At 53.9% G+C, this 25,559-nt stretch overlaps 1 protein-coding gene across 18 annotated transcripts in view; it reads left to right on the top strand.

Moving 5' to 3' along the window:
* Positions 1 to 23,940, top strand: part of SRCIN1 (SRC kinase signaling inhibitor 1) — a 69,930-nt gene extending 45,990 nt beyond the window's left edge. For 12 of the 18 annotated variants that reach the window (XM_064496018.1, XM_064496009.1, XM_064496013.1 and 9 more), the window contains 9 exons: positions 4,587 to 4,717; positions 4,822 to 4,969; positions 5,304 to 5,550; positions 5,994 to 6,228; positions 7,874 to 8,028; positions 8,435 to 8,587; positions 9,191 to 9,313; positions 13,123 to 13,269; positions 20,539 to 23,940. In XM_064496018.1, coding sequence (XP_064352088.1) covers positions 4,587 to 4,717; positions 4,822 to 4,969; positions 5,304 to 5,550; positions 5,994 to 6,228; positions 7,874 to 8,028; positions 8,435 to 8,587; positions 9,191 to 9,313; positions 13,123 to 13,269; positions 20,539 to 20,673 — 1,474 coding nt within the window. In that variant the 3' untranslated portion in view covers positions 20,674 to 23,940. The other 6 variants (XM_031468226.2, XM_064496014.1, XM_031468227.2 and 3 more) reach the window with 3 other exon arrangements.
* Positions 23,941 to 25,559: the final 1,619 nt, after the last annotated feature.

Below are 25,559 nucleotides of genomic sequence, written 5' to 3'. Positions count from 1 at the left end.
TTCTGAATCACAGGTGACGATGGTCTGTTCTGAAGCCTGATTTCCTTCTCCTCTGTGGCCTGATTTTTCTGTGACCCACAAACCTTTGACTATCTGGCACAATTCCTGTTTTCTTTTTTTCTGGCTTGATGCCTGCTTTTGCTATGGTCATGCTTCCTAATGGTCCACAGTCTGGCTCCCCTGTGGCCTGCAGCCTTACTCTCATGTGGTCAGCTACCTGGTTTCACTCTGCCCTCTGTCTGCTTTCATTCTGGCTTGCGACCCCAGAGTAGAGTATTCAGGTAGAGTGTTCAGGTGTTGCCAGCTTGTTCAGCTTGGTAGTGACTGGCCACAGTTGCCACCACTCCAGTTCTCTGATCTCTGAGACCAGAAATAGCCAAGGAAAACCCTCCTCCTATCCTAGTGCAGCTGAAACAGGGCTCTAGCTTTTTCAGAGGAATGAAAAATAGAGAACCACCCACCCCCAAATGCTTAGACACAGAAGGGTTAACAGAAGATGGTCCTCTGATCCAAATTTAGCAATTGGATGTCTGGCCAAGATTCGATTGTCTGGCACCATTAAAGGGAGGAGCTGCCTTAAGCTGTCCATCCACTGAGTGAGTGGCCCCAGCCCACTGCAGCCTTCCCTTGTCAGTCCCTGGGGTCTGAGACAGAGGCCCTGCTCCTCCCTCTGGTTTCCCTCTTGGTGGCCCAGGATACAAGAGACCTGAGGTCCCGCTCCAGCACTGTGAGGCTATACAATCAGGGCAGCGCCTGCCCTTCTCCACGCTTTAGCATCCTCTGTGCCCAGTATTAAGAATTTTTGCAGTTCTTTCCAGAGAGTGTTTGAGTTCTGCTGGTCAACAATGTGAATCCAGGAGAGGCTGCTTAGAGGAGCCCAGCTTCCTCACTAAGTCGTATTTGTCTGTACCTCTTGCAAGGGGCTCCTTGAGAAGGCCCCTGCTCCTTAGCCTTGGGCCCACAGCTTGGAGGTGCATGGGTATTTCAGTGAAGTACGGGACAAAGATTCCCATAATGAAATAAGGGGCCATTGCACTTAGAAATCAGCTGGTGGCAGCCACTACATCACTCCAGGTGTGAAAACTGAGAGACAACTCCAGTTAGATCTCCAAGTAGACTGGCAGCTACCAGACCCCCTCACCCAGGGAATTCCATTAACCCAACTTTCCTGTCCTCTCTTTGCCCCTTTTTACTCAGCACAGAGGAGCTGGGTTGGAATTTTCAAAAGGAACTTTACTGAGACATAAAAGGAAAAGGAAAGGAAATATAAAAGTACAGAGGCAGAAAAGATGAAAGGCCATATTTATGCTGCTGTCATATGAGTGTCTGGTCCTCAGCTTCCTAGGGGTATCTGTTCTCCAGGAATACACAGACTTCCCACCTGCTGCCCTGTTCTCAAACCCATTGCTCAGTTGGCTTCCTTGAGAGAGCTTGAGGGCAAATATGTTGCTTCTGGCAGGATCCTCAATCTACTTTGAAGGGGATTCCTGCCTTTTTTGGGTGGGTCCTGGGCTGCACACCAGCCCTGAAGTGGTTTTGCCTTAGCCAGGATGGGCTCCCTACCTCAGCTCCCACAGCCTCCCCCGGCATTGGGTCGACCAGCAGGCCCATCCTTACCCCTGTTCTGGCTATAGCCCCTGTATACTTGCTCTTGTTGTGCTACACTTTGCGTCTTCCTTTTGCCCTGTCATCTTGCTGGAAGTTAAAGCTGATTCTGTGCTTCATTCAGCTTGTCTCACTCACCTGTCCTTCTAGCCAAGCACTTGAGCTCTGTCCAGACATCACCCTTAGGGGCAGCCTCTGCTGACTGAGACCTTTTGACCTCTAGAGCCTAACTTGGCCTAACCAGGGCCAGCTTCATAGGCATGTGAGCTGTGTAATCACCCAGGGCTCCACATGTAAGGACCTATGCTTAGTTTAATGCTCTGCTGTTGCTGTCTTGAAATTCTCAATTTTTAAACTAGAGGCAAAATCTTCATTTTGCATTAGGCTCCCCTAAATTGTATAGCTGGTTCTGTCCTCACAACTCCTTCAGGACTAAACCTGAGTCTGGAGAGCCCACCACCTTCTGATCCCAATGTCTAGACTTGCGCTGATCTGAGCCTGCTCAGGTTAGGAGCCCCAGAGCTTTGGTAGATTGCATGATCAGAAAATTGAGGTGTTAACTGAGCCTAAGGGGGGCCTAATCCCTTCTGCCTGAGAGTTGCAGTGTTATCTTCTCCTAGAGGCTTACCTGAGTCTTCTTTTAAATGAGGGTGATGTTTGGGAGTGACCATTTTACAAAACTGGCCCACCCGGAGTCAGTCAGGTATTACCCACAGCAAAGGAGAGTTGTTCTTATTCGTGTGGCCGAGCAAGGGCTGGGCAGAGGAGTGGTGGGGGGACAGTGGATGGGTGTGAGGTGATGTTAGACCAGTGTGGGAGTGAGATGCAGCAGAAACCAATGGCTGAAGTCAGATATGAGTAGATCCTGTTTTGCCACAAAACAGTTGTATAATGTTGGACAAGTTACTTAATTTCCTTGAGCCTCCTGTTTTGTTTGTTATGTCAAAGCCTATTGTCTTTGTTAGGGTAGCTAATTAATTAGTTAGGATAGTTGTTATAACAAATTGGATAGTGGTTTAAAAGTAATTGACATACCTTTGAAACAACATTGGTGGCTTAGCAGAATGGCCTTCCTCTGTGTAGTCATTCAGGGACCCAGGCTAACAGAGGTTTTGCCATCTTCAGTATGTGCCTTCCAAGATCATCCACAGGGTCATTGCTTTTCAACCAACAAGAAGGGGAAAAGAACTTGGAGGAGCTTACACGGGAGGATTTTAGGGACCAGGATTGGAAGCAGCGTGTACTCCTTCCACTCAAATTCCATTGGCTAGATGTCAGATGTTAGAAGGACCACTTCTAACTGCAAGGGAAGCTGGGAAATGTAGTCTAGAGTCTGAACTACTGTTTGTCTGTGTGTAAACTGGAAAATAATGGTTCCCACTCACAGGATTTGTTGTGAGGATTAAATAAGGTCAAGAAAGTGAAGAGCTGACTGTGCACCTGGCATGCCGTAAGCACTTAGTCCAAGATAACTTTAACCAGTAGAGCTGACTCACAGGATTTTGTCCTTGGCTCCAATGTAGTCTATCTTTTCACCCGCCAGTTGGATGAAGATGTATAAAGCGTGCTGATAAGATTTGCTGATGACACAGAGCTTTGAGGGGGAGCAAATCTGTTGGATGGTAGAACTGAGATTCAAAAGTTGTTCCTACCTGGATGGCTGAGCTGAAATCCAACAGATGGGATTTGACAGGAATGTATGTAAAGTCCTGCATGTGGGTCAGGGATGTCACTGACACAAGTACAGAACTGAGATGACCTGCCTGGGCAGCAGTTTCTTCTTACACTTATTCATTCACTCCATAATTATTTCCCAGACATCTATTCTGCTCCAGGCACCATGCCAGGTGCTGGGAATCAGAGATGAGTCAGGAACATATGATCTCTGCCTGCCTGGAGCTACGTAGCCCAGCGAACAGGGGCTCCAGGGGTTTGGGGGGCAGGAAGCAGACCCCCAACCCCAAGTGTAGGGAATGGGAGACAGGGTCCTATTGAGAACTGAGGATGAATGGGAATTAGTCACGTGTGGAGGGGGTTGGTAAATGGAGTGTTCTAGGCAGAGGAAATGGTGTTATAAAGACCCAGGGAGAGCAGCGCATTCAAGGAAACTTCTGAGAAATTCTGGATGATTCTAAACAGAAGCAAGCTTGAGGAGGAGGACAGGGGATGTGGCTAGAGGGACAATAAGAGCAGCCCCCAGGCACTGGTCCCTTGCATTAGCTCATTTAATCCTCACAATGGCCCCAGGAAGGAGGAACTCTTACCATCCTCATTTTTTGGATGAAGAGTTTGACGTCTGGGGAGGGTTGGTAACCTGTCCAAGATCTCTGCTGGGTTGAGCAGAGCTGGGATTGAAATTTGGATCTGACTCTGGGGTCAAATTTTCAACTACAACCTTCCTGGCCTTTCTTGGCTGCATTGAAGGGTTTGGATTTTTAGCCTCAGACTGTCAGGATCCATTTTGGGTTCAACACAGCGGGTGGTGACTTGGTCTGATCTACATTTTGGAAAGATGTGGGGTTTTAAAATGATACAAGCTTAGCATAAACCATCTGAAAAATCTAAAGTAGCTTTTTCTTCAAGGAAAGAGGCTGAATGTCTGGATCATTTGAGAAAAGGTAGATGGATGTGGCAGTGCCACCTCCAAGGGGCATATGCAGCCATCTCCAGTTCTCTGAAAAGCTACCAGGTTCTCTGCTGCCTCCTTGGCGTAATGAGAATTGGAAGATGCAAGTTATAGGAAAGGAGATTTGGGCTGATATTGCTAAAGAACAGAACTTCAAAGAGGGGACCCAGGGCATGTCAGGGAGTGCTTCTGAAGTGTCATCTCTGAGGTTTGACTTTCTGGTTTCACTCAGGCATGTGGCCTGGTGGATGGCTTAATTTTGACCTGACCAGTGGCCTGATTTCTTTCTAGCTGCCCAATTTCAGGGGGCTGGGCTGGGGCCAGAGGATCTGAAAGGGTCTTTCTGTGGCTGCAGTGACCTGGAGAAGTCAGTGGAGAAGATCCAGAGGGATGTGTCCCACAACCACCGACTGGTACCTGGGCCCGAACTGGAGGAGAAGGCGCTGGTGCTCAAGCAGCTCGGGGAGACGCTGACTGAGCTCAAGGGTGAGCCTGGGGGCCAGAGAGCGTGGCTCCCCTACTCCCACCCCAGGCACTGCACCCCCTCCTGCTGCTCATCCTCCCCAGCTCACTCCTTCCCCTCCCCTCAGCTCACTTCCCAGGCCTGCAGAGCAAGATGCGGGTAGTGCTGCGTGTGGAGGTGGAGGCAGTGAAGTTCCTGAAGGAGGAGCCACAGCGCCTGGATGGGCTACTCAAGCGCTGCCGTGGGGTCACAGACACGCTGGCCCAGATCCGAAGGTCATTCTATCTCTGACCTCTTATCTCTGACCTCCCAGGGGGGTCACACACTGGGCCCAGATCCATAGATCAGCCTGACTTTTTATCCCAACTTCCCCGAAGGTCTCTAGTGTGCCGCCTGTATCTGCACCTTGCCTCTGACCTGTGACCCCTCGCATGTTGTAGGCTTGGCTCTCCCATAGGCTGGGTGCAGTCACTCCTCCCCAGGCCCTTCCATTTGTCCTGCAAGACCCCAGTGCCCTCCTCACACCCCACCTCCCTCAGGCCAGGCTCCCCTCCCGTGGGGCCACCACCCTGCTGGCCTCACAGCTGCTCCCAACTCTCCCAACCCCAGGCAAGTGGACGAGGGTGTGTGGCCACCCCCCAGCAACCTCCTGAATCAGTCCCCCAAGAAGGTGACAGCTGAGACTGACTTCAACAAGAGCTTGGATTTCGAAATGCCACCCCCCAGCCCACCATTGAACCTCCACGAGCTGAGCGGGCCAGCCGAGGGAGCCCCTCCAACCCCCAAGGCGGGCAACCCCACAAAAGGCCTGGATGCTCCTGGCAAGAGAAGCGTGGACAAGGCTGTGTCTGTTGAGGTGCTGGGCCCGGGACGGGGAGGGGCCTGAGCTAGGCTCACATGTTCTTGCTGCTGTCTTAGGTTGGGAAGTGCTGATGTGCGGGTACTTTTTCCTGGGGAACAAGAAGCATATTGAGGGTGACATTAGTCTGGCTGGACAGAAAAGCAAATTATAAACCTGTGATAACTGAGGCCATGTGGTGTTAGCAGAAGAATAGATTATGTGCTCAATGAAACAGAATAGAATGTCTGAAGGAGGTCTAAGTTTTTCCAGGGAGTAGTTTATAATGACGATGGCATTCCCAACTCCCAACTTCTCCTTGCAATACTCAAGGAGAAGCTAGAGTGTCCTCCAGGGACCAGACCAAATGGGAGGCTTCCTTTCCGTTCCTTGCATGTGTGGCTGAGGCAACAAAGGTCCAAGAGTCCTTTCAGTCCTGACTGTTACCCCCTCCTCTCAAGGCTGCCGAGCGGGACTGGGAGGAGAAGCGGGCAGCCCTGACCCAGTACAGTGCCAAGGACATCAACCGGCTCCTAGAGGAGACACAGGCGGAGCTGCTGAAGGCCATCCCTGACCTGGACTGTGCGAGCAAGGCCCACCCGGGCCCAGCCCACAGCCCTGACCACAAGCCCCCCAAGGTCCCCCACGGCCAGAAGGCGGCCCCCCGAACAGAGCCCAGTGGGAGAAGAGGCTCAGGTATGGGGGCAGGTAGGGGGCTGACGAAGAGCCCAGAGGGAGGGGACTCCCATCTGTGGGAGTTCTCTGGGTGATGGGGAAGGCACTTGGGAGTGAGCCTCTTTGTGGTCGGGTTGCCAGAGGAGGGAGGTGCTGGCCTGACCTTCAGCCATTAGGGGGAGACCCAGCAGGGTTGGATAGCAATGGATTCCATCCAGGGATTTCTCCACTGCCCTGGCTGCTGCTGAGAGGACCACCCAGGGAGGAGGGGCAAGTCCAGGCAGAAGGTCATCCACCTGCACGTTCTGACTGAGGATGTGCTGGGAGTGAGGCCGTGCCGAGATAGGCTGCAGCGCTGAGTAATACCAACGTGCTTCCAGTGCTCCTGAGCCTGAGAGCTCACAAGGGAGGCACAAATTCCGGAACCAGAAATGGCAATTGTCATTCATTCATTTATTTATTCCTGCCACGTGTATTTGTTAAGCACTTACTATGTGCTGGGTGCTGGGGATAAGGAGGTAAGACTGCTTGTTTTCAAGGAGCTTGTGGATGAATAATACTAACATTTATGCTTGTCAAGCACTTACAGTGTGGCCAGAGCTGCTCCAAATGCTTTCTATTTGTTAATCCTTATAATTTTGCAAGAAGCCCAGGAGGCAGAGACAGTGATTTTTCCCATTTTGCAGATGAGCACACTCAGGCACAACATGGTTAAGTAATCTATCCCAGGCCATACCAGGTGTGTAAGCCAGAAATAGGATGTGAGTAGTAGATGCAGCCACGGAGGTGCTGTGCTGTCCGAGAGGAGGCCCTGGGAGGGCAGGAAGGGCCTCCCTTGGGAGGAGACTTTCCATTGGAGTCTTGCATTTCCCTGGCCAGTGAGGGCATTCCAGGGTGAGGGAGCAGCATGTACGAATGCCTGGAGGTGTGTGTTTGGTGTTACCCAGTGGGTGCAGGCCAGGGAGTAGCAAGTGGAAATGAAGCTGAAAGGTTGGCAGGCACAGAGGGTGCTGGGCCAAGGCCAAGGAACTTGGACGTGGTTTGGGTTAATGGGTAACTACTGGGGATCAAAAGTGGAGGAATGTCAGGTTTGAGTGACTTTTCTACAGGTTGTCCAGGAAACAGTGCCTCCCTCCCCAGAAGAAATGGGGAGAGGGAGAGCCTGGTGGGCCGGGTCAGACTCTTACAATAGTACTAAAAGTGCTCTCTCTTGATGGAGAAAGGATGCAGATCTGAAGATCTGTGCCAGGGCAGGGCTGAGGGGTGGGCAGGCATGAGATGGATTAGAGCAGCAATTCTCAGAGTTGAATGTGCATGTGAAATCACCCAGTGATCAGCTAGAATGTGGATTCTGATTCAGCAGCTCTGGGTGGGGACTGAGCTTCTGCATTTCTAACAAGCTCCCAGGGGCTGCCAATGTTGTTGGTCCACGGACCACTCTTTGAGTAGCAAGGGATGAGAGTTCTATAAGAGGTGTGACAGGGCCTGGGGCTAGATTGCGTTGGGAAGTAGGAGAGAAGGAGGAGGGGGCCCATGTCTTTTCCCCTGAGCTTTCCTCTCCCTTTCTCCCTGGAGGAGGAAGCAAATGTATCCCCTTGAAGTCAGATGTGGTACACAGACTCCAGGGTTACAGTACCCTGACCCCCAACCCCTTGGCTGCCCGCAGATGAGCTGACAGTGCCCCGCTACCGCACGGAGAAGCCCTCCAAGTCGCCCCCGCCACCCCCTCCCCGCCGGAGCTTCCCCTCCTCCCACGGCCTGACCACCACGCGCACTGGAGAGGTTGTGGTCACCAGCAAGAAGGACTCTGCCTTCATCAAGGTACCACTCCCACCGTGGGTAGGGGATGAGGGGGTTGAGTCGGGGGGATGCCTGAGATGGCCTCTGGATACCCTCTAGTGTGGTCCCCTCTCTCAGAGGAAGTAGAAGAAAAGAAAGGAGGCTGGCCAGGGGTGACTCTACTTCTGGCTCAGGCTTCCTCCTCCTTCCATCCTCCTTCCTCCTCCTTCCATCCTCCTTCCAGGCTTCCTCCTCCTTCCATCCTCCTCCTTCCATCAGGCTTCCTCCTCCTTCCATCCTCTTGTCCCCATCCTGGCAGGGGACAGAGGAAGCAGCAGATGAGTTGCTGGGGCAGGTGGGAGATAGTCCGGAAATGGTAGGGCCTAGAAGGTGAGCTGGTGCTGGAGGAGGGCAGAGCCTGGTCCTGATGGGGGCCGGGGACTTGCAGAAGGCTGAGTCTGAGGAGCTGGAGGTACAGAAGCCCCAAGTGAAGCTGCGCCGGACCGTGTCAGAGGTCGCCCGCCCAGCCTCCACACCCCCCATCATGGCCTCTGCCATCAAGGATGAGGACGATGAAGACCGCATCATCGCAGAGCTGGAGGTGAGTCAGGGGCACACCCAGACCCCGAGTCACCAGCCAGGCCCCACCCTCTTCCCTGCCAAGCGGGCCCCAGGGCGAGGTGCCCAGACTAGGACAAGGGGACAGACTCTCGGTTCTCCGCTGAGGCGGGTTCGGAATCCCATCCTTCTTGCCTCAGTTTCTTCTCCACTGGAAAGTGGGGGAGGGGATCTAAAGTCCTTCCTTGCATGTGTGAGTTTTTTTATTGTAGTCTCTGAGACTCCCCAACTGCCCCCACACCCCCTGTGCTCTGAGACCCCCATCCCCAAGTGTTCTGAGAACCGAAGCTCTAACACCCTCATATCCGTGTGCCTTGAGCCCCTCCCAGTACTGTAAGTCACCCAGACTCCAGTGTTCTCAGCACCCCTCCCCGAGAGGCTGGGGACCTGGACCACCAGGGCTTCTGGGAGGAGACAAAATGCAGGGCAGAGTGGCCGGTGGCCATGGTGAGGGGCAAAGGAATAAGACTGGGGTCCCAGTGCCAGCCCAGGCCACCCCTTCCCATGGGTGCCTGGGCCAGAGCCCAGCACCCCCTTTCTCCCTGCGTCTCCTGCTCCAAACCTGCCCCCACCTTCTGCTCCCCAGGTGTTTGAGAGAAGCTCAATGTCTCCCCTCCCCCCCACGCCCCGCCGCCAGCCGATCCCCACCTTGCTGTCCCCCCAGGACCCAGGGCCCCCTGGGGGCTCTGCCCTGGGCCTCACATGGAAGGTAACGGGCTGCCCCCCACCTCTCACGGCGCTGTCTCTGCCTGTGCCTCCACAGCTTCCTCTCCTCACTTCTCACGCTAACCCAACCCGCTAGAAGGCCAGTCACATCCCTGAGTCCCACCCCTGCCACAGCCTCACCCACGGGGACTCGCCCCCTCCCCCGCTCCCAGGACAGGTGCTTAACCCGTCCTTCCCTCTCAGAGACTCCAGCAGCCTGGTATCTGGTGGCCCCTTGGGTCTGCATTTCCTTACCAGCTTGATTCTGAGTCTGGCCCATGGTGGCCTGGGTATTTTGTTCAGATCTGCAGCCAGAGTTTAGGTCTGGCCTGAAGCCCAGGTATTGTCTTGGTCCAAGATTGGCGTTTGGATCTTACTCACTGCATGACTTTAGGCCCAACTCAAAATCTGACTTTGTCCTGAGTCCTCGCCTGGTCCCTGCCCCCACACTCCCTTACCCTGCTGCCTGTGCCAGGTGGGGGCTGTTTTTCCCGCTAGAATCTATGCCTTCACTGGAGGCCAGGACATCCAGGAAGGAGGAAGGCTCATTTATAGCCTCCCTCGGCCCCATGGCCCCATCAAAGAGCTTGGGATGGAAGAGACCCATGCCCTTCCTTGGCTGCTGGTTCTGTCTTTCAGTATTGGGAAGTTCTTCCTTCTCTCTAACTTCAGTCCTTGCTGCTGTCTTGCTGCACTTATTTCCTTTTTATTCTTTCCTGGGAATTTGGGGGTGACCTGCTGTCTGCACCCCAGGGGACTGTGCTTGGGGAGGGGGAATTGAGGGGTGGTGGTCTGGGAATCTCTCCCTCTGCTCAGTCAGGTTAGAGCAGGAGGGCCTCTGCTCTGGGGAGGGGAGCCTCCCCTGCATGTACACGCTCACCTGCCTCGTCTGGTTCTCTTGGCCCACAGTGGGTTCCATGCTTGTCGCCATCTGATTTCTAGCCTGGCTTGAGGCTTAGTGGTGCTTTGGCTCCCTGGCGGGGGGAGCAGACAAGCACCAAATGAGTGGACAGTGCTGTCTGCTGGGCAGAGGATGGGCAAAGAGCAGTCCTAGGAGCTGTCTGGGGATGAACATATGGAAGGGCTGCCCCGGGGCTGCTGTGCCCTCAGCACTTTGGCCCGCTGCACCCATCCCCTTCCCCTTTCTGGCCCTGGGAGCCAATCCTGAAGGGGTCCAGTGAACAAAGCCCCTCCGCTGGCCCTTTGGGCTGGTTGACCCTCTGCATCCTGAGGCACCATCGGGCAGTGGAGCCGGGCAGGCATGGGTCGCCCTCTCTGCCTTCCTAGTCTGCACCTCCCACCTCCAGGTAAGCAGGTGGCAAGGCTGGGTGGGTTGCCTTGGGAGGGGGGTTCTGGGGGTCCTTGCTGCCCCCCATGCATCTCCCCATGGCTCTGTTTAGTGGAAAGAGCACTGGACTTGGAGTCAGACTGCCTGGGTTCAAATCCTGGCTCTGCCACTAGCTAGCTTTGGGTAAGTGACCTTGGGTAAATTACATGACCCCCCCCACCTCAGTTTCCTCATCTGTAAAGTGATGAGTAGTAACCATTTCTCAGGGTTCAGTAAGGGTTAAAGATGAAGACGTATATGGCAGTTCCTGGTATAAAACTCTTCTCAGAATTAGATCAGAATTCACTCAAGTTGGTGGTGGCTGATTGGGAGCCTCTCTGTGCCCCTACCCGAGCCAGCCCCAGGGACACTCACACAGACGCAGGTGCTCCAGCTTTGCCTGAGCCTGTGTGCAGCAGACGGACTTGGCCGAGCCCCTCCTGTCGTAGCTGTGAAGCCCTTGGAGAAAGCTCCTAAAGTAGGGGGTGGGGGCCAGGAGTCTCTGACCTAAGAATAGGCTGACATTCCCACCCTCAGAGGCCAACACCTGGTTTCCACCCACACAGGGCTGCCGGTCTTGGACATTCAGTTCAATTCAACAAATAGTGAATATCTGTCAAGCACTTATGATGTGTCAGGCACTGTTCCAAGCACATGCCCGCATGAGCTCACTTCAGTCTCCACCAGCCTCACGTTACTGCCCCATTGCACAGATGGGCAAACTCATGGCAGTAACCATGAGACCTGCTCCCAGAGTTTAAAGGGTGATGAGAAGTAAACATATATCTGTGCTTCCAGGTAAACTGGCGTCTTTGCCAGAAAGTGAGGTGTTGTGGAAAGAGGCCTGAGTTCTAGTCCCTGCTTTGCCTCTAACTTGCTGGGTAAACGCAGTCAGGACCCTCCCTGTCTCAGTTTCCCTATCTATGAAAGGAAAGGGCTGGGCTCACCCACGCCTAGCCCCCATCCCAGCTCGGGTGTTTTGGTTGCAGGGATCACACCTTCCCTCATCTCTCTTCTCTCCCCAGGTTCCCCCGGGCCCCCGGCCCTTCTGCATCCCCCGGATCATCTTGACAGAGTGTTCCCCCAACCCTTCCTCCCCACCAGAGGCCAGGCTTGAGGAACCTGGTCCCAGGACGACCCCCATCCCACGACCCCGGACCATGGGTGGCAGCAGGAAGGGCTGGGATAATCCACGGGCCCAGCCAGGGGTAGTGGCTGAGGCTTCCCAGCCCAGGAACAGCTTGAGGATGGAGAAGGAAGGGGTGGCTCTGAAGAGACTAGGGACAGGGGGCTGCAGCCCAGAGGAGGGAGAAGCTGTGGTCCCCTGTCCTCGGGGGCCAGCCCTGAAGAGGACCCAGGAGCCCTCCCCTGCTGAGAGCCATCCAGAGGAGACCCTCAAGGACTCTGGACACAATCAGCCCCGCAGTGGGGAGCGGAAGGGTCTGCGTGCTGTTGGCCTGGGCTGCACAGTGCATGGTGCCACCGCTCAGCGGATGGACAGCCTGGAGGAGACGCTCCAGGAGCTGGAAGCCACCCTCAGCCAGATGGGCATGGCCCCTGCCGTGGGGCCCCCTGGCAGCCCCCCAACCCCACCCCCTGGTCCTCAGGTGTTTGCCTCCTGCCCTGTCCTATCCTCTTGTCTTCATGCTCCAGTCTCTTGGTCTTCAGAGCCAGGGGGAGTGGGGGGCTGCAGGAGCACTGCGCCAGCCCCCTCCTCCTCCCACTGGCCTTCTTTCAGTTCCCACCACCCTTCCAGGAGACCGGTGCCAGGTGGGGTTTGCAGGCAGAGCCCTGGGGAGGCTGGGAAGCTGGCCTGCCCAAGGATCAGTCTAACCAGCCCTGATGGGGACCGGGGCCCCTCCCCTCTGCTCTGTATCTGTAAACCAACAAATAAAATTCTTTCCCCCATTTCTGCCCCTGCACTCCCCTCATCCTCTCCTGTCTGCCTCTGTCTCTGTTGTTTCTCTGCCTGCGCCTCTGGATCCCCAGAGCCCTCTGGGAAGGCCTGGTCCCTGGGGTGGTTCAAGGGGGCTGGACTTGTCTATCTCTAGGGAGACTTGGCCCCCATCCTCCAATTAGGAGGAAGATGCGGGCCTGGGGCTGCCATTCCTACTTTGCCATTATAAAGACCCCTCCCCCAAATCTCAGGCATGTTCTGTCCGGCCCAGGATGGTGCCCCTGGCCAGGAGTGGGAGTGGTGCCAGGGACCCTCACTTTTAAAGTGATTCCCGTAAAAGGGCACCAGCTGCCCCTAGGCTACTCCAGGAAACCACCAAAGAGTGCTCACTCAGGAGCTGTTGGGAACTTGGCTGGGGGCCCCCAGCCCCTCTCCTGCAGGGAGGCCCTAAATGTGGGCTCAGAGAATGGGCCTGAGTCCTGGGCCGGGACGTGGACCAGGGAGGGCTCTCCAGGTCTCAGAGGGCCCACTGTCCTAGGGTGCCCGTCTGATCCCACCTCCAACCCCAACCCTGTTCCTCTTCCTGCAGAGTGGCGGTGGTAGTGTGCCACCCATGAAGGTGGTGACTCCAGGGGCCTCTCGGCTGAAGGCGGCCCAGGGCCAGGCTGGCAGCCCCGACAAAGGCAAGCATGGCAAGCAGAGGGCAGAGTACATGAGGATCCAGGCCCAGCAGCAGGTAAGCCTGGGTGCCACGGGGGCGGGGCCTTAGCAGACCCACACCCCTCCCCACTGGCATTGCTGTGTGCAGGGCATCTCCTGCCAGTATGTATGCCTGTGACGACCTTCCTGCTGGCTGCCCAGAGGTCCTTCCTGCCAGGACTGCCCCACCAGTCCCTTGAACCATCTCCTCTCCCCAACTCATGTAGAACCTAGTTCTAGACCAGATCGCTCCCCTCTCCAAAGGTCCCTCACTCAGGGCCTGAGAGGACCGTCTCCCCAGCCACTCCTGGAGGAGGCGGAGTGAGCAGACTCCTGTCTCACCAGCCCCAGTGCCTGGGCCCTTCTAAGGCCACCTGCCCCCAGGGTGTGGGAAGGACCTCTATGCCTTATCTTCCTGCCACTCCCTTCCCCTCCTCTGCTTCCTGCGCTCTGCTCCCAGGTCTGCCTGCTCTTTGGGCCCCCTCTCTCATCTCAGCTCTTAGGCCATCTCCCTGCTGAGGGAGAAACTAATTTTGCATCTGCTTTTCAGTCTTGCATTTGGGTTGCAATGGGGTCCCTGCTGACATGAATGGGGAGGGGGAGAAGGGGGAGAAGTACTTTGGGCCCAGGAGTGGTGGGGGTGCTGCGCCTTCTTTCAGATTTAATGAGGGAGCTGGGCCTCACCCATGGGTGTTTGTGCCCTATGGCCCACCTGTGGCCCCGTCAGAAGATGCAGGGTGCCTGCTGTCTCATTTCAAGGAAGATTCCAGTCACCTTCCCAGGCAGGCATGAGCAGCAGTAGAAGGTGAAAGGTCTTTTTAAATTTGTCTGTGAACTGCTTCCACTGAGCCCTCCTGCAGACTCATGAATACCTTGTTCATCCCCTGGCGAAGACACAAACTTTTCATGCTTTTAATAGCACTGTAAAGGCTCTCAATCTGGGCAAACTAGGGTTGGAATTCTGCCTCCAACACTGAGTAGCTCTTGAATTTTGGTTAATTAACTTTCTTAAGCCAGTGTTTCTCAAACTGCAGCCTACGACCTGTTGGTTGTCGTAAAATCAATTTAATGTTCACAACAACATGTGAAATAGAATAGAAAATGTTGGAGTTGAACATATGTTTTAAGAATTAAACTTTTGTTTTACTTCTAAATTAAAAAAAAAAAAAAAGATACAGGGTGGTCCTTGGGCCTAGATGTTGAGAGAAAGCTTTAGTGCACTCATCTGGTTCAGTAAATATTTCCAAGCAGCACCTGTATGCCAGGCCCATTCTGAGTACTGCATGGGAGTAGGGGCCATGAAATACCCAGAATATGTGACTTGAAGAAGGTTTTAGGCTCAGAGGCAGGCAGGTGGTTAGAGATGGGCAAGTCCAGCCACCTCCTGTACAGATGAGGAGACAACTAGGAGAAGAAAAGGGACTTCCCAAGGGCCCACAGCAAGGTGGCATCAGAGCCAGGACTGGGACCCAGGAATCCCAAAGCCTCCCACCACATGGCCCTGTCACAGCCTGGGCCTTGCCTGTTGCTTCTCTGGAGAGTCCAGTGGAGGCACGCCAGCCAGGCTGCTCACCAGCTCCCCACTGGCCCACCGTCTTCCTCATGGGTCCCCAGACACTCCCTGCCTATACCACCGCCAGTTCTTTTTCCTGCCACCACTGAGGGTGAGTTTCCCTCATCCTGTCGAGGCTGATCCCTCCTTCGTGTCCAGGATGGTAGCTGACCTCCGTGGGGTGTTCACTGGTGCTAGACACACACATCATCTGATTGCATGCTCATCACTCTGAGGAAGGTTTTTATTATCCCCATTTGACAGGTGGGGAAACTGAGGCTTTACCTAGGGTCATGCGGCTGGCAGGTGGTGGAGCAGGATTCAAGTCTGGACTATCTGACATCCCTCCCCAAATTTGCTTCGGCCTCTTTGGCGGCCCCTCCCTCCTCTGTAATTGTGCTGTACCATCTCTCCCGGTGACTCTCCACTCCCCCAGAGCCCGGCTCCTCTGCCTGTTGCTCTCTCTCCTGTCCCTCCAGTCACCTTCATTACCTGCCTGCAGGCCTTCTGCATTCGTTCCTCCTCGGCTCCCTGCCGCCTCCCACTTCCCTCTGGCTCACCGCTGGGCTTGGCTATGTCTCCAGTGGCCTCCAAATGGCCTCTTCCCACAGCGCTCTGGCCACCTCTCTGCAGTGTGTTGGGCATATACCCCACCCCTCTGCACACACTGGGGAGCCTGTAACCCTCCGCTCCTTGGCATCTTCTCCTCCTTGGTCGGTCCTCACCGACCCTCCTGACTTCTTTCTGGCCGACTCTCTCCTGCCTGCCTCTTCCCTCTGTGCCCAGCTTCCCCTCTTTGCTCCTCATGCCACACGCTCCTCTCCTTGGGCACCAGGCACCATCTGTCCCTGCCCAAGTCTCTGCTCTGAGCTCAAGCCTGCTCCAGCTGCTTTCCCCTCAGGAAGGTCACCCACCAGGGGAATCCACCCACATCTCCTGAGCTCCCCTCCCTCACCGCCCCCAGGTACCTGGTGGTTCTCTCTTCCCACACGACCACTGCTGGTCTGGCTGTATCGCTCTCACTTTCATTCCTGATAACCTTTCTTTAAAAAAGCGTCCTCTCACTAATGAAGCATTACATGTTCCTTGTGGAACTGTTTTAAAGTAAAGGAACGTGATAAAGGGGCAGGGGCAGAAAAAATCATCTTCTGCCTCACTTCCCCAGTGTGTGCCCTTCTAAGGCCTCCCTGTGACTTCTGTGACCTCTAACCTATCTTCCGAGACCTGCGGGGTGGGGAGGCCTGTTTGTAAAATGCAGATTTGACTGTATCACTCCTCTAGCTTAGAACCCATGCCCTCCAGCTCCTGCCAGGTAAGAAAATCAACACTCTTCCCCAGGCTGTTAGCACTTCGTGACCAGCCTTGCCTCTCTCTGCCCAGTTCTCCCTGCCCCTTCCCCAGCCCCTCCATTTGCTCCAAATGCCCCGAATCACCTGGTCCTCAGGCCGGGACACTGCTCCATCCCAGCTCAGTCTGTGACCTTGGTCAAAGACCTCTTTCTCCTGCAGGCTCTTCCCTCATCTGTACAATGGGGCTTCTGAGCCCACATAATACCAGGTGTGGAAAAGTGCTCTCCAAAGGGAAGGAGTCACCCCTGTGCTTGGTTGCACCGCACCTTGTCAGGGCAGGGGCTGAGTGGAGGCCTCCCCCTCATCCTGAGGTTCTAACCCCGGGGGCTGGAATCTGCCTTGTCAGTGATGAGGGGGAAGGGAGTAGAAGTGCCAGGACCAAAGACACAGAAATTGGGGTGGGGAGTGGAGAAAGCTCTGAGATGGGATGCAGCAGTGCTCAATACTACGGAGAAATCAGAGGAAATGATTGAGGAAAAGCCCTTTGATGGGAGCCAGATTCCCAGGGTGCAAGGACCAAAGGGATTGATGCAGGCATGAAACTGGATACCCCCTCTTCCACTCAGACTAAGAAATCTGCGGAACACTTAGTGTATCTCCTCAGTGAAGAGACTGTAGTGAAGGGAACAAACAGGAGGGTTGAGGCACCCAGTGAAGGACCGGTGAGAGCAGGAAGCTGGGCCTCCCTGGAGGGGCGTGTGGACATAGAGTTTGGGGAGCCCCGTGAGAAGTGGACCACAGGAGCTGTAGTCATGGAGGGCACAGCCCCTGCCTGCCACATGTCACCAAGTGGGGAGAGAGTAGGGAAGAAACTTTAGCCTCTCTCTTTCCACCCTGCCATAATCTCATTGGCCAAACCCAACCAGAAGCCAGAGCATGGTGGGGGCAACCAACCAGGGTGCAGAGCAGGGCAGAAATTGAATCTGGGAGGACGCTTTTCTGTACCAGTCATGCATATCTTATTCAATCCTCATAACAACTCTATTGTTTTTTTTTTTTTTTGGACGTACTGGGGATTAAACCCAGGACCTCATGCATGCTAAGCATGCGCTCTACTGCTGAGCTATACCCGCCCCCCACAGCTTTATATGTGTAAAAAGTTGTTACGAGAATTAAATCTGATATGTGCATAATCCACTTTGTCACTTCTCCACCCCTACAGCACCTAGAACAGTGCTTGGCACACATAGGCACTCAGGAAATAGTTGTTGGGCAGGTGAGTGAATGAATGAGTTTGCCACTGATCAGGCCCAATCCAGATGGAAATAGACAATACAGACTTGAAATGTTAATACAATAATGATAATGATAATAATAGTAGTAGTAGTAGTAGCTACCATGTATTGCCTGCATCCTGAGTGCAGACACAGTGACGCATGCTCTGTGTGCATCATCTCATGTGATTCTGATGCTGCAGGGGCTGTTATCCGTGCTTTGCAGGTGAGGACATGAAGACCCAGAGAGATACCTGCCTAAGGTCACACGGTTAGGAAGTGGCAGAGCTGGGACTTAAACCCAGGTCTGCCGGATACAAATTCTGCTGTCCTAATGCTGGATTCTACTGCTTGGCCAGGAGGCATAATCCTGTGGGGGCCACCAAGCCTTGGGGAGATAGCCCGAGTGATGGGAATACTGTTAACTGGAGCATTAGGGGAGCAATGTTGGGCCTTACCTGTAGCAGTTGAATGCTTTCAGCTGCAAATAACAGAAACTCCAATTCAAAATGGCTTAACCACTGTACTTCAATTAAAAAACAAAAGCAAAAACAAAACCTATATTTCAACTAAAAAATAAAAATTTAAAAATTGTTTAAATGGCTTAAACAACAAGGAAAGTTATTATCTAACAAAACAGAAAGCAGGGAGGATCCAGGGTTGGGGAAATTCAACAGCTCAAGGACATCAGGACCTGGGTTCCTTCCAGATTGTGGTTCTGTTGGCCTATCGTCCCCCCCAGGACGGCTGCGTTCATTCCAGGGGTCCTAGGCACACAGATCTTTTTAGAAGCAGAAGAACCTTTCCCAAAAGCCCCCAACTGATCTCCCTTCTCTCCTCATTGCCTGTCCTTAAATCAGTCACTGGCAAGGAGAAGGGAACTGCTCAAATTGCCATGGATTTTATCAGGACCCATCCCCTTCCGGCTGGGGCAAGACCCACCTCTTCTGACAGCCTGGTGCCTGACTGAGGCAAATAACAAGGAGAAAGGCATGTGGGCAGGGGGAGGCGGCACTGGGAATAGCTCTGGAGGAGGCACCAGTTTCCCTTAACTGAATATCCGTGAGGTCTCCGCCTTGCCACAAAGGTGACAAAGCTCTGTTTCTCTGGATGTAATTGGGAGCAGCAGGAGAGAACTGGCTGGTGACATGAATGACAGGAACCTTCAGAGACAGCAGCTGGGCCAGCTGAGAACTCTGAGCAGCACAGGATAGGGTCAGGGGGCATAGCTGGACATGCTCCCTTGGCTTCAGGACAGTGGGTTTTGGATGTTGCCACGGCCAGTCTCCTAGGAGGGAAGACGGCCCGAGAGGACTTTACAAGACAAATGCTCACAGAACAAGCATAAGAGGTCTCCACGGAGAAGGGGTGGGGGGCGTCCATGTAAGCCAGTGAACGCTGCTGCTCACTGATGTTTAAAGGTCCTGCATGGGCTGGGAGAAGGGGGACATCACCTGGGTGAGGATACATCACCTGAGTGGATATGGGAGTCAGGTGGCAGCACAAGCCAGAGCCGGTGTTCCAATGACCAAACTCAGAATAGGCCAGGCTCGTGACAAGGCTAAAGGAAAGGAACAGAAAAAGCTTTTAACTAGAAAGGCAAACGGAGAACAAAGAGGACAGCCGGAGGGGAAGCAATGGCTGGCTTGGGACCTGAAGATGGGATGTGCTCCCTCCCACCTGGCTTTGGGGGAAAGAACTTTAAATGAGAAATGATGGGAGGGGAGGGGCGGGACTGGAGCCCAGAGTAAGTGACAAGGGCATAAGAGAGCTCTTGGTTGTCTTTAAATGAGTCTGTCTCCAGGTCCAGATACTGGGACCTGGCGAACACGGGCCATGCCTGGCACATGTCACTCGGCAAAGGGCTGAGTGGTTAGAGGGATCTGAGGCTGCGGGCCCGGAACCCCCCCGAGTAAGGAGGGTCGGCCACAATCAAGATGAGAGGAGTCAGAGGACCAAACAGGGCACTCTTGCCTGGATTTTCATAAAGGGGAAAAATGCAGACCGCAGACATCAGTGTGGCCAGCAAACCCCACATGGATCTCTGTGCACATGTGGAAGGGGGAATGTGGTCAGCAACCTCGGCGGGTTCGCTGTCAGCCAGTCAGGTGCCTGCGGTTCCTCCATTCCCTTCCAGGCTGCGGGAGGCTCCGGCTGGCTTTCCTCCTGCCAGGAGGCTGCCCAGCAGCTGGGCGAAGATGTAGGTTGGCGGGAAATGCAGTGACCCCACCCAGACCTAACCTGCGGGAGGTCTCTGGCGGTGCGCCACACCCTCTGCTTCCCATCCTCGTGCCTTCTGTCTTTTTTTTAAATCAGGGTGATTAGATTATCACACTAGTAGCTAAGCAAGGTCAGGAGGGACAGTGGATACAGCTACAGGGAGGAAACTCTGTCTGTGTTGCCCTGACCCAGTGCATGGCGAAGTTGACTCGGCAGCAGGATCACCTGCAGCGCCTGCCTAAAATGCAGATTCTGGAGCCCACACCAGAGGTGGATTCTGGGGTGGGGCCCCGGGAATCTGCATTTATGACCAGTCATCCCCTTGAAGTGATGCAGATGGCTCTGGAACCATACCACACCTCCAGGACCAGTGTAGATGAAGGGGGTCTGCTAAAGGTGGGGAGGGGCACGACTGATTACAACTGTCAGAGGTGACCACTGAGCACAGGACGCATCATGAAGGAGTGACCTCCCATTCCCCACAGGGCACAGCTCAAAGCTGGAGGAATACCTGTGGGCTGCTGAGCCCACCTCCTCCCAGCCTGGGCTGCTCCCCTTCCGCTTCCCCATTGGCCGCTAATATGGCACTTCTTCCTTCCCTCCCCTGTCCTCCCCGACATGCCATCCCCACCTGGTCCTGGTTCCCGTCCTGGTCCTGGGCTGCCCTCCCTTGTGCTTCTCTGGTCTCTCTTCTGCCTTCTGTCCTTCCTATAGTAACCATGGACCTACCCTCCCATCCTGGTTCCCAGGCCCTTTGGGCCAACCCTGTGCCTCCCTTTCCACCCCTACTGTGGCCCCTGCCTTCCCTGTCTCAGGGGACCACTCTCTCAAGATGCTCCTCTGGTTTCTACCCTTTGCAGTTAATTCTTTCTTGGATTCATAGAGGGTTTTCATTTTTAAACCTTTAACTGGGGGCCAGCACGAAGGCTCCCCTTCCTCTCTCTGACCCCTGATCCTTGTTTTTGTTCCAGGCCACTAAACCATCTAAAGAGATGAGCGGGTCGAATGAGACCTCAAGCCCAGTCTCAGAAAAGCCCTCGGCTTCCAGAACCTCCATCCCTGTATTGACTTCCTTTGGGGCGAGGAATTCTTCCATCTCCTTCTAGAAGCCCCCTTATACCTCCACACCAGCCTGCCCTTGTCCCTTATCCCCGCCATTTATCTCTCTCCTTTCTTCATTTCCACTCTACACCCACGCCACTCTCCAGACTCTCCAAAGGGTTTGCCACAGATGTGGCCCTTCCCAGCACTCTCTTCCCATCTCCTGTTGGTGTTTTTGGGTTTTTTTTAATGATTTACTTTTAATTATCTTTTTTTTTTTTTAAGCAAACCAGTAAAACTAGAAACCAAAACACACCACTTTCCTTTGACTTCCTGTTCCAAAATGGCGTACTTCCTGTCATTGTCCCTCCTTTTTCTCTTTCCCCACTCTCCCTCCCAAGTCCATCCTGAAGTTCCTGCACCCTGCCCTCCCTTCCCGCCTTTCCCTCAAACTTTCCAAGAATACTCCAAACAAACTCTGAGCCACGGAGACTTGGAGCAGCAAGACACCCCCTCTCCCCTTCCTCGGAAACCTTCCTGGAGGAAAACCTGGACATGGGACCAACCCCAATATCAGGCTGGAAAATGGGATGTAGGGAGACTTTGGTCCTGGAGACACCCCACCTGTCCAACCTCAGGATGTGACTGAACGCTGCTGTTTCTCTGCTCCCATCCACGCATCACGCATGCCCTAGTGGGCCTGGAGTCCAGATGGACGGGCTGGAGAGGGAGGTCAGGGTTGAAGGGGCCTTGGGTGGTGTGAGGCTGTGTGTCCTTAGAGAGGAGCTGGCTTCCTGGGACCTCTTTCCTGTGGTGAGGAGCTGCCTGCCCTGTGCCGATCTAAGAAAGGGGCACCTTTGGACTGCTGGCTGTGGACGGTGGGTTGAGCAGACAGCCTGACACCGGGGACACTGCCTTGGGAGAGGGCAGCCCCGAGGAGGGGTATTTGATACTTTTAGTTTCCTAATTGAGCACTTTAAATGACATTAACTTATTTAATGGGGTTGGGGTGGGCAAGGATAAAAGGCCTAGCAAATTAGATTTTGAGGCCTGGAGGGTGGGAAGGGTCTGGTTGTAAGGGATATGGGGGGAATAGAGAGGGGTTTGATGGCGGGCAATGAAGACAGCTCTGACCCTACAAGTGGGATGACTTTCAAACATCCCCCTTGAGATTTGAGGGTTTTCAGGGAAGAGATGAGATGTGGTTTTTAAATGGGGAGCTGGTGACCCCTGGTGAGATCCTTGAGGGTCCCTGAGGCCTGACCAGCCAGCCAATGACCCCAGCCCCTGGATACCCACCTTGCAGAGGCTGTGGGCAGTGACGCTTTTGGTGGGGTCCTGAGAAGGGGAGGGAAAGACAAACTTTGTCTCTCAGCACCCCCTCCCCTCACACAGTGAGGGGCCAACAGGGAGATTATGTGGGTGGAGGAGGAGGAAGAGGATGGAGTGGGGTCCCCAGGGAGCAGGAGTCCTATTTGGAGCACAAAATTGGGTAAGCACAGGGGAAGGTGGCTGGGATTAGTCTCCCCAGGTAAGCACAGAAAGAAGGAGCCATTGAAGGGGCAGAACCTCCTAGGTCCTGGGGCCTGGCGCTTGGGGAGAGCCAGCGGGAGCTGTTGAGGGTTGGGGAGGGAGGGGAAACTGGGTTGTGTTTCTTCATTTCTTTCTTTTTTTGTTGTTGTTTTTGTTGGTTCATCCTTGTTTTCTAGCTTTGGATCATTTTTGTACAAAGGCAAGCAAGCCTTTTTGAAAAATAACAAAAGAAGAGGAAAAAAAAATCCCTCCTGAAAAAAAAAACCCTGGAAAATAGAAAAAAAAAAAAAAAGGACCTCATAAATGATGCAATTACTTTTAATTGCAGGCAACTCTTTACATTTAAGTGAAGTGTCTTAACATTTTATATTGTTTTAAAAATATATTTACATATTATATATATATAATATACGTAATATAAATATATATAAATATTTAAAAAAGAAAAAAAAAAAAGAACAACGACAGCACTCTCTCCCTGGCCGCTGTTTTGGCGGGGGAGGGGGCTGGAGGGTGGGCACATCAGCCTGGCTTCTGTGGTCCAGTGAAACGGTTTGGTTTGATTCGGCTGTACAGAGACCCCCTGACTTGGGACGGGAGGTGGGAGTGGTGCCCCCTCCTCCCTCCACTCCATTACTCTTTGCTTGCTACTTTTCCTTTGCCCCTACCTCCCATCCTCAGCCCTGTGCCCTGAACATGTGCCCCACCCGTCATTGTCCTGAGTTAAATGTCCCTTTGTGGGGGAGGGGGAGGGGCGTGTCCATCCACGAGGGGGCAGAGGGAGGGAGCCCTGTGCCCCAGCCCATCCGCTCACTGGAGCCCAGTGGAATTTGCATCTTTCTTTCACTTTGGTGCCTGCACATTTACTTACGGGCTAAGAGAAGTTGTGCGCAGCCTGTGTGTGAGTGTGTGTGTGTCCATTGGCACGAGTCCACTTGCCCATGTGTGGAGGGAAGGGAGCGTGGCGTGCATAGGCATGACGTGTGTGCAGGGAGGCGTGCCCACGGCGGTGCATGTAACCGGCCTGGGCATCAGCACGTGCCCACCTGCACATCAGTGTGGAGAAGCTTGGCGTGTGAGAACACACGTGATGTGCGTGTGCAGACGTGGCAGCTGCCAGACTTGTATGTGTGTGGACAGAGGGGTGTACGTGGAGGTGCGTGTGAGCCGCGTGTGTGGGTGTGTGTGCGTGCACGTGTTTGTAGACCCCGCATGTGGAGTGCCTGTGTGTGTGTTCCATTGTCCCTGCACCGCTGGCTCCAGCTCCCCTCCCAAGCCCCCAGGCCCTGGCCCTCTCAAAGCCCACAGCACGTCAAGGCCCCCCCAGCTGCATGCGCCTCGCTGCTCTGTCCATCAGTGTGTGCTTGACCAAGAGAAAAGCAAGACGTCTGGGGGGACCCCTGTACCTGGTCCCCCCAGCTCCCACCCACTGTGCTGTGTTACTCGCATGGGGGGTTTCTCTCCTGCCCCTTCCACGATATGTTGTTTCCCTAGGAGCCTCAGGCCTGAGGCTCTGAGAGGGGTCCCAGATGGGGCCCCCCAGGGCAAGCCCCGGCTCCACACCCTGCCCTGTCCACCCCGTAGGGCCTGTGTTGGTGTAGCAGTGATGGCTTCTGTGGATATTCTGTGACCTCTGTCAGTGTAACTTGACAATTTCTAAATGGAAAAGGGTTGCTGTGTTTTCTCTGTCTCTCTTTTTTAATGTCCCTTTTCTTCTCCCACTTTCCTGCTCTCTTTCCTTTTTGGTTTTTCTAACTGAGTGTTTGGGGCTTAAATAAAACTTGTTTCTTTTTCCTCTCCTGGATCTCCTTCCTATAGGCTGCTGTCTCATTATTTCTCATCTGCACCCACGAGGGTGCTGGGGTGGGCGGGGTGGAGGATAGAGAATCCCAGGCAGCCAAGAGCATAGCCAGCAAAGCATGGGGCAGAAACGGGCCCTGGGTCTGCACTCAAGAGGCAGGGAGAACCAACATCATCCGGATGCTGGAGAGGACCACCACTAACTCTGGGGTGCCAGGCCTCTGCTGGGCCCTTCTCCACCATCAGTGAGGATGCTACTGGCATTACTGGCATCTGCGAGTGACAGTCAGAGGTGTTCGGAGTCTTGGCCAGAGTCATACAACTAGCTGGACACAGAGTCATGATTTGAGTCCAGCTCTGCCTGACCCCAAACCCAAATGCTTTCCCCCACCTAAAGCAAGTAGGGTCTGATTACCGCCATCCGTCCCCTGGGTTGGGTCTCCACCTACAATGTGAGTGGGTGACCCTTTAATGGTGTCCACCCATCCTTTCAAGAACATCAGCTTTCAGATTGTTTTTAAAGCTATAACCTGCAACTCACAGTAAGAAATACATTTTACATCTCAGTGAATTGGACATGGACACACATATTTAGTGAAAGAGCACCTGCTATGGAATATGCACTTTGCTATTTTCTGTTAAATTCTAAACATTCGGTCACAGCCCACTGAATTGATTTCATGACCCCTGAATGGGTCAAACCCCACAGTCTGAAAAATACTTGTTTGGATATTTAGCCCCAATCATGTTGCATTTCTCCTTTCTCCTCCTCAAAACCTATTGGCTCCACTTACCCCATGGTCGCCTCTGAAATTGGAAGACCCTTGAGAGGAGATTTACTCTCAGTTCTAGTTGGGTGGGAGCCCTGGAACCTGACCCTGTGGCCAGCAAGCTGCCTGAGCCCTTCCGGGCTACCACATCAGAGTTGAGCCTGCCCCACCATTAAGAGAGCTGGATGTCCTGACTGGGTTTTTCAGGTTTTCCTAGAATTCTGAAGGCCGTGTCGCTGTCCCAGCATGTTCTAAGGGCCCTTGAGGCTGCCCTTCTAGACATTTTCCTGCTTGGCTGAGACCTGGAGTATTATTGGGTCTCCTCTACCTCCCCCCTAGACACCATCCCTTCCATCCCATGAGGTCATGACAGTGTCCTGCAGCCACCCTCTTCCAGGCCTCACTGAATCCCCAGTCACACTTTCTTCTCCTAAAGGCCAACAGCTTCTCTGCAGACAGAAGGTGAGGATCTGCTCACTGTCTGCAGGGAATGCCCACCCCATGGGTCACCCACCTGCCAAGCAGCCCTTCAGACTCTCAGCCAGACCGCCTCCCTTATGTCCTCTTTTAAATGTCAGCAGATCTTGCCTTATCTCTCCCATCCTATTCCCAGAAAGCTGGATGAGCAGCCCAAACGCCTTCATCTTCCAGAACCACCCATTCACTGACAGTTCAAGATCAAGGAATAAATGGGCCCATCAACACATGGCGGGAATTATGCCAGGCACTTCTTTGATCCTTCAAATGCCAACCGGCTACTCCTTGCCGGGCACTGCTCGTTAACTCACTGGGCCTATGGCTCAGTGCCTGGGAGGGGAGCCAGTCAGAACACAAGGACACTAATACCC

This window comes from Camelus dromedarius, chromosome 16, assembly GCF_036321535.1.
Source record: "Camelus dromedarius isolate mCamDro1 chromosome 16, mCamDro1.pat, whole genome shotgun sequence".
Taxonomy (NCBI): Eukaryota; Metazoa; Chordata; class Mammalia; order Artiodactyla; family Camelidae; genus Camelus; species Camelus dromedarius.
Note: the sequence above shows the minus strand (reverse complement) of the source record. Positions and strands in the feature narration are given on the sequence as shown.